This window comes from Astatotilapia calliptera, unplaced genomic scaffold (genome assembly GCF_900246225.1).
Source record: "Astatotilapia calliptera unplaced genomic scaffold, fAstCal1.2 U_scaffold_60, whole genome shotgun sequence".
Lineage (NCBI taxonomy): Eukaryota > Metazoa > Chordata > Actinopteri > Cichliformes > Cichlidae > Astatotilapia > Astatotilapia calliptera.
In genome coordinates, this window is record NW_020535801.1 from 26280 (window position 1) to 34781 (window position 8502).

At 41.1% G+C, this 8502-nt stretch overlaps 1 protein-coding gene across 1 annotated transcript; it reads right to left on the minus strand.

Moving 5' to 3' along the window:
• Nucleotides 1-4607: 4607 nt before the first annotated feature.
• LOC113018327 (histone H1-like) lies at nt 4608-5018 on the minus strand. The gene has a single exon (XM_026161381.1). It carries the CDS (start codon nt 5016-5018, stop codon nt 4608-4610), a length of 411 nt encoding a protein of 136 aa, XP_026017166.1.
• Between the last annotated feature and the right edge of the window lie 3484 nt (nt 5019-8502).

An 8502-nucleotide genomic window follows, 5' to 3' on the forward strand; every position in this document is an offset into this window, starting at 1 on the left:
TACTTTGTGCATTTACAGGTAAACAATATCTAATATTTTATCTAAATGACTGCTTTGTCTTTGAAAAGGGTGAAGAGCCTGAGGCCGGTGACAGTCCAGTTCTACTTTAAGTACATCCTTACAGTGGCTCACAGGACAAGGCCACATTCCTGTCCTGCCAGAAGAGAAGAGAAACTTCAGAGTCTTCATGCAGTTCAACCACACCTGTCATATTCCATATGACAGGGGTCTCAAACTCCAGTCATCAAGGGTCAAAGTGTCATGCAACTTTTCCATGCCCTCGAGGACTGGAGTTTGAGACACCTGCCGTATGGTGTTCATGCTGTTTTCTACCCCACAGTTACAGCATGTCTGACTGCCTGTTCAGCATATGCAAAAATATATGATGAGTTTAAGCATGTGATGACTAAGGCCTTCCATTATGGTGTTTGTCATCACATGTCACAGACATCTGGATGATCATTTGTAATAAATAAAATACTAAAAACGTGTTACTTCATCTTTTATCTTTATTATTATTATTATTGTTCTTATTTTACACTTTTCATTGTTAGGCATTAGGTTTATTTGTAGTAGTCCTTTCCAACGTCTTTCCCTCTTCCATGTTACTGTGTCAGCTTGTCAGCATCTATTTGGGTTTGGAAGTTGAACAGAAAGTAAAGAAATCCAAAGTGCCATTAAAACCAGCAGAGGTTCTTATATTTCAGAAGAAGGGATTAATTCAAAAGAAATGACCTCAATGCCATATTTTATTTAGGAACCCTAGAGAGCACTTTGCAAAATAACACATTCTTATAATTTCACCCTCAGATGAGCCAAGCTACGACTGTCAGGGAAAGTGATGTAGGTACAGAGCATATGAGAGTGGTTAAGTTTGTCTCTTGTCTAGATGAAGGCACAAGAGGGATCAATGGCAAGGCGTAGAGATTCAGTATCTTCAGTCTTGAGTGGACACTCCATTTCTGGCACAAAACACCTGTAAAAGATGGTCGATTTAGGAGGTGACCCGACAACTTCAGCCTGTCAAACATAGTAATGGAGCAGTGTGTTTTTTAAAAAGAATAAATAAATAAATAAAATCTAATTAAGCATGCACTCAGTACCCTAAAAATTATTACGGTAGTTAAACACAGTGATAGTCACATATCATATCACTTCAAACAGAGGTGATCCAGTAATGCTGCACTAATGAATTAGACTAACTATTCACTTTAGCTAAAGTGATGAAGTTAGCTAAAGAGTTGGGATGCTGTGTAAGGCATAAATAAAGCTAAAATACAAAGGTTTGGGCACCGTTTTGCATGTTTCCCTACTGTAGGGGTCTCTGCAAGCATTCTGAGAGGGTACAAGATGACAACTTTGGAATTCTACTAGAAACAGTCGATTATATTCGTTTGTCAAAGCTGAATTCAGGGCAAACTACGCTAAATTACCGTTTTTAGCTAACAGCTACAATAAGCATAACAGTTACTGTACGGCTATCTTTTGTTAACATGACGCTTGTTCTTATACATGTAATACATTTATTACCAACCTGAGAGTTTATCCGCTGGTCATTCGACATGACGAATGACTTCTGAAGTCTTAATTCAGCTCAAGACGCTGTAGATTCCCGTCAGTACCACTTTCGGTCCGCTAGTAAAACGTAGTTCTATTCATCTGAGCTTGAACCGGAACTGGATGTAAGTTCCAAAAAACTGAATTTTGGAACTGAAATTGAATTGTAGAACTGAAACTGAATGGTGAGAAGTGAAACTGAAATTATTCGAGAGCTGAATTTTTAAAGGATAAAATGCAGTTTCAAAGCAAATCAATTCATTTTCAAAATATAAAATTCAATTTCAATTTAGTGATGATCATTTTCAAACCATAAATTGAATTTCAAATTAGACTAATTCAAATTCAGTTTTCAAAAGCATTTATTCAAGTTACAATTCAGATTCAATCTGAGCAATTCAAATTCAAATTGAACTTGTTCAAATTCAGTTTCTGATGGCACAGATTTCTGCCCATAGAAGTGTTTCGAGTGATTAGGTTAGGTTGATTAGGAACATCAGAGACTGCCTATATCCCTCTCTCCACCCCCACCCGTTTCCTTACAGAGCGTATCTGGCCACGGGGAATACCATCACAATCACCCTTCACAGAGCGGTGGGAAATCTGGAGAACAGGTAGAGCTATGTGAGGATCTTTGTGGACTACAGCTAAGCATTCAACACCAAAATTCTCACTACCAAACTGTACCACCTTCAGATCTCCCCTGCCACCTGCTCCTGGATCAAAGACTTCCTCACCAATTTGGACTTTCAATAAACACTATGTTACTGCATGTGAGAAGTAGCAAGTTGGAACAGTGTCCTGACCCTGGTTCATATGTACAATCTGTACTAATATTTATCAACTTTAATCAATCAATCAAAGCTTTATTTGTCACAAGCAGGTTGCCCTGCAGTGAAATGGGACCCCCCCCCCAACAATCTTACACACATAACACAGACATCACATGGGGTTACAAGTCGGAGATCGGTAGCGTTACAGAAAAACACTGAAATGTACACAACAACGGGAAGGTATAAGAGGAAAAAAGAGACCTCCACTCATGCTGTGCTTCCATGGCAGGACAGCACGAGAACGGGAAACAAAAAAACTCCTCTGCACAAAAAAGCACATGAATGTCCACAGCACAACATTGTGAAAGACGTGACAAGCCACAGGGTTGCTTAGGGGATGAGGAGTAATCCCAGGCAACTGTAACGCTAAGTTATTTAAGGACTAGTTTATTTCAGTGGATGAGTTTACTGACTGACGCGCAGAAGAAATAGTTCTTTATGGAGCCTAGATGGTGTGAATCATGAGACCAAAGACTGCAATGTCTTGTACCAAAAATATATTGAATAAATAGGGGAAAGGGGAAATGGAACAAAATAATTGATACAACACACAGCGTAAATGTCCACAATTAAATAATAAATCAATGCTGTGATTTTTCTGTGCAAGAGTCCTTTTGCCAAGAGTCCTTTTTTGGTCCTTTTCTTTTTAAAGTTCACTTTTAAGGTATTCCTCCTTAGGGTCCAGCTTCATACAATGGGGAAATATGTCCGTAATCCACAGACGGCTAAGTGGGGGAAAAGAGGGGAAAACAAAGAATGGTCCTACCGGCTCACCACTTCAATATGAAGAAGATCAATTCAAAGGGGGGAAAAAAAACCTGACCGCTGAGTTGAAATGAGTTTATAAATGAATTGAGGGGAGAAAACGCTTTTTTTTCCAACACCGTTCTAAATGCCATAAGCTCACAGCCACAGCAGGAGTCGAACCCAGAAGTATCCCTCCACAGCCGGTTTTCAGAGTTGCCGCGACGTCGAAGGAGCCAATCAGAAGAGGGACCTCAAATCAGTCATGTGACAGGGAGTAGTTGACATGGGTTACACAACACAGCAGCCATCCTGCAACGGCGCCGTCTCCAGCGCCGGCCCAGACCCGCCTCGTGTTCCCAGGGGGCAAGAAGCATCGAAGGCGTTGGAAAGGGAGGGGGGATGAGTGAGTGCTTATTAGTGTAAGTGTATGTGTGTGCGTGTCCATAGTTCAGCTGAGACAGTGTCCTTCGCCCTATCAGGCTTAGTAAACAGTCCTCCAGCCAATCCAGGTGGCCTTGCATGGGATGGGAAGAATAGTCACTCATTTAGGCCGCAGATCTATTTTATTCAATTTTCCTTTTTTTCCCTTCATCATAAAACATGTGACATGCTGTCATGCACTTCACAAAAGAAGTTTGTTCTGACGTATTCAGAGTTGTGTATCTAAATACAGGATTCACTCGCACATCAAAACAGGAAACTCAGTGTTTTAGAGTCTCTACTCAACACACAACAAACTCCAACACATCTCATTCACTCGTGCTAGAATTCAGTCACCTTTCATTAATCTAAAACCGATCAACTAATTTGCATATCAGCTATTAACCCACTAAGTTGACAGGACGACAGGAAAGCATGTTCAAAATATTATCACAAAAGACAATTTCCCTCATACAGTAAATCTATATTAACAACTAAATTTATTGTCTGATCACTGGTTGGTCAAACCAGGATCTTTTTTCCCACAAAAGTTTAAATTGTTGTCCTGCAACCTAGAGAGTCATTTTTTTTTGCATTGGATAAATTCAGTATTTGATAACAAGTGTCTGCTAAATTGACACTATTTTAACACTGATGAAAGATAACAAGCTAATTTTCATTGCATGGGTGTTTGTGTTATTAGGCAGGTCTAATACATGTCTGTGGAGCTGCATATCCAGCAGAGCATGTAATGTGCTATGAGTTCCACTGGTCTTTGCATCACACGAGGTGACTTAGACAAGATGATAAACAGACTCACACGCTTAAGATGTTGTCTAATCTTCATGAGTTATTTCGTGTTTGGAAGTGTTAGTATGGTTAATGCATATTCTGCTTGTGTGTGTGTGATTTTGTATGTTTCTATTTTTGCAGTGTTTCAGACTCCTTCTCAATTTTCCCACTTAAGCAGTCAGTTTTCTTTTCCCAGGTTTTTTTACCCCAAATTTTAATTTCCCACATTAAATAACAAAATTTGTGTTCTCACCACTCTCACTGAGGCGACTTCTTAGCAGCTGCTGCCGGTTTCTTGGCTTTGGCCGCGGCGGGCGTTTTGGCTTTGGTCTTAGTAGCCTTGTTCATCTTGAAGGATCCGGAAGCCCCGGTGCCCTTGGTCTGCACCAGAGTGCCCTTCGCCACCAGGCTCTTGATGGCGGTCTTGACACGGGCCTTGTTCTTGTCCACATCGTAGCCTCCGGCAGCCAGAGCCTGCTTGAGAGCGGCCGCGGACACGCCGTTGCGCTCCTTGGAAGCGGCCACGGCTTTCACAATCAGCTCGCCCACGCTGGGGCCGACCTTCTTGGGCTTGGAAGTCGTCGTCTTCTTCTTCTTGGCCTGCACCTCTGCGCAGGGCGTGTTTATGATGGAGCCTTTCCCACCACAGCGCCGGCACGTTGAGCGCATCACGAAGGGTCCATTTTTTTCATGTAGCTATGGTCGCTAGCAAGCATGCTAGCCGCATGTGGCTTGCCCGAGTCACTCAGTCCTTTCTGAGCATTTCGACATGCTGCCGCCGCAGAACCTGGCCTCAGATCCAGCAGGTTTAGCGCGCTGATCTCCAAAAAAGTCCCGAAAGCCAGAAAGACGTCAAATAAGTGTCTCGTGCTAAGCGCTCGAACAAAAACTCCTCTTCACGCCGCCATCATGCTCGCCCCTCCGTGGAATTCATCCAATCAGATAGGAAGATGGGTTTGCTTTCTTCTTCTGCTGCTTTTTTTTTTTTAGATTGCTTCTGCAGCCTCTGCTCCGATACTGCCGCTGCTGATCAGGTTTTTTTCAAGTAAGAGTGAGAGTTTTGAGACAGATCGTGCTGTAAATAAGTCAGCCAGAAACTTGGCTTGAACGTTTCCAATGATGTTTAACTATAAATTTCTTCCGTCCGACCGCTGCATGTGGAAAATTGATACAGGTCTGCTTTTCACCTGAAAGTGACAAACTAAGACATTTTCATTATCATCATCACTGCTTAATCAACACACATCTCTCTCTCTCTCTCTCTCTCTCTCTCTCTCTCTCTCGCTCTCTCTCTCTCTGTGTGTGTTTGTGTGAACAATCCTTTCTTAAAAGCAGAAAATGACATTATAGTTGTTTTTTTGGCTGATCAACACAAAACCTTTTTCCTATAATTATTTTTCATCTACCATGTACATTTTGTCTCTTTTTCACTCTTTTTTTTTTTTTAATAATAGCTGGTGACCTGCAGAATCACCGCTCTCACAATCAGAGGCAATTACTTTTACACAGCGCACAAAAACACTGTGACGTCAAACACATTCACACTCACTTTTTCAGCTGCATAAATAAATCACATGGCTGATGATATGTGCCATGGTGATCCATAAATATGATCACCAGTTTATTTAACTATTTTTCAACCCAACAAAACAAATAAACAAAAACATGATGCTGATGTTATGAACACTCTACACACAAGTCAAGATGCAGGAAAACTGCTCACGGAAACGCTGCACACTCCAGTTATCACAGTTATCACAGTTCTGTTTGTGTGAATTATCTGCTTTCATTATTAATACCAGTTTATAGGTTATCCTTTTTATTATTAGTTTGAATGCATTAAAATTAAGTTGTAATTTAGCTTTTTGTTTATTTTACTTTATTCCTCTTGCATTTATATCTATTCAGTCGGGTCTGTTTCCAACCCTTTTTTAAACTACTTCAAACTACTGTGATCTCTAATTTTTGCTGGGTGAGGGATTATTATGTTCTTCCTAGTCTGAACTGCTCTCTTTACCTGAGCTGCTATCGTATTCTGAGTTACTGTCTTCTTTGTTTCTTACAGTCACGTACAAAATGTCCCTCTTTTCCACACCTCCAGCATGTAGTGTTAAAGCCACTGTTTGGTGTGTGTGTGTAGCCTCTACCTCTTGCTCTTCCACTATGCATTCCTCTCTCTTTCTTTTGGATTAGTCCTGCTCCGGCTTGCTGTTTTTCTAGACATTTCTCATCAGGTGTTAATTTTTCTTGTTTATCACCCATTTTCAAAGATTTTGCTGGGCCGTCGCTGGCACGCTTGACTTCAGAGTGGTTTACTGATACGGCCTTCGACTTCACCCTAACGGTGAAGCGGTATCAGTTTTATGAGATGAAACTCAACCGTTCTCCTTTGTCACCAGCACATGAGCCTCAGCAAAGAAAACAAAAATGGAAGTAGTTCAGCAGCGTATTGTGCTGTAAAATCAACTTACTTCCAGACACATACACACACATAGACAGTTGCGCGCTAATTTGTCACGAGATAATTTCAGCTACCTCTAAAACTGGTCGAAACATAGTTCCTTTTGCCGAACTTAAACCTAATTTTTGACGTTACTTTAAACCTTTGCAGCCATTTTATACTTGTTTTTATTTACTTAAACATATTTGAATTCGTCACGAAGTAATTTCAGCTACCTCTAAAACTGGTCGAAACACGGTTCCTTTTGGCGAACTTAAACCTTTTTTTTTTATCACATTTCTTTAAACTTTTGCGGCCGTCTTATATACCAAAATAGTGTTTCTCACTCTCCGACGTCTCACTGGTGGTTCAGATCATTGGACTGAATCCCACCGCCGTGGACCAGATTAAAAACACCGGCCCAGACCCGAATTTAACGTCCTGGGGCTCTCTCCTCGTCCAAGAGGGCTGTGCACAGGCTTCGGTGCTGGCTCCCCACGGCGTCAGGAATCAGTGCTGGATCCTGGAACAGAGTCACAGATAACAGTTCTGATAATTTCTGCTCCGGCTACGAAGGACCAAATAAATGTTAAGGAATATACTCTAAAACACTTCTTCAGTAAAGACTCAGAAAAGAGAAACACACAGAGTTCTTGCTAGCAAGGGCAGCTCCCTACTGAGAGACTCGCACTAAGAAACTGCCCCGGTCTTTATTTATACTTCTGTGTGTGTCCTGCTGATCAAAGGGTCATGAAAGCACAAAAGGTACATCCTTGGTCAGGAAGTCCAGCAGTTCATCTATATGTAAAGAAGCACTTAAACTAAAACAAACATAGCTACGTTAATCCTACCGTAAAACAATAAAACAAGGTACGAACTCTCATGCTCCCAGGACGTGGGGGTGCATTCTGGGAGTGCACACCAAGCCTGCAGCCTGTTAGAGATCACACACAATTGATTATATGCCTCTAAGTATACATGGTTGAATATTTCCTAATACAAATAACTACATGCAGTATTCTACCATATGCAAACTTATATCACTAAAAGATTATACTGACTACTAAATACAATTTTCCATTGACAGGTAGTTTTTGTACTGGCAATTAAATGGTTGAATAAATTCATCCATATAGAACGACTCTGGCCTCCCTGACTGTACTGAGCATTCCGGGCAACTAAGGTGGTCATCAGTTATGCCTGTGATGTTGATTAGTTTTAGGGAAAAACTCTGTTCCGATGGAATAACAGCACCAATGACAGTGGCGAAGATCCCCTGGAGTCATGGCCAGAGGGAAATATAAGCAAAAGGTGGCAGAACACCAGAAGTGTTATACCATGGCTTCAATTATATGGTTCTTTCGAGCAGCTAACCCTAACCCCAACCCCCATTAACCAGGCAGACCAGAACATGACAGATAAGATTGACAGATAAGATTTGTTCTTGGTCCCTCCAATGCCACCCGAGTTTTTTCTTTTTTTTAAATGACACTCTTCTGTAGGTTTAGGTTTACTTTGCTACTAAGCAAAGTATCTCAAAATATTTCCCCTAGATTGTCTTGCAGTACAGAATTTACATCAAATGCAAAAATAGAATGCCAGTGCATGAATTTAACATGTACGCAGATTAAAAGGATTTGGCTGATGGATGTAGTGTGAGGTGAAATAAGGTGAATTTCTATATCAAACCATTACTCTGATCCTTCTCCATGC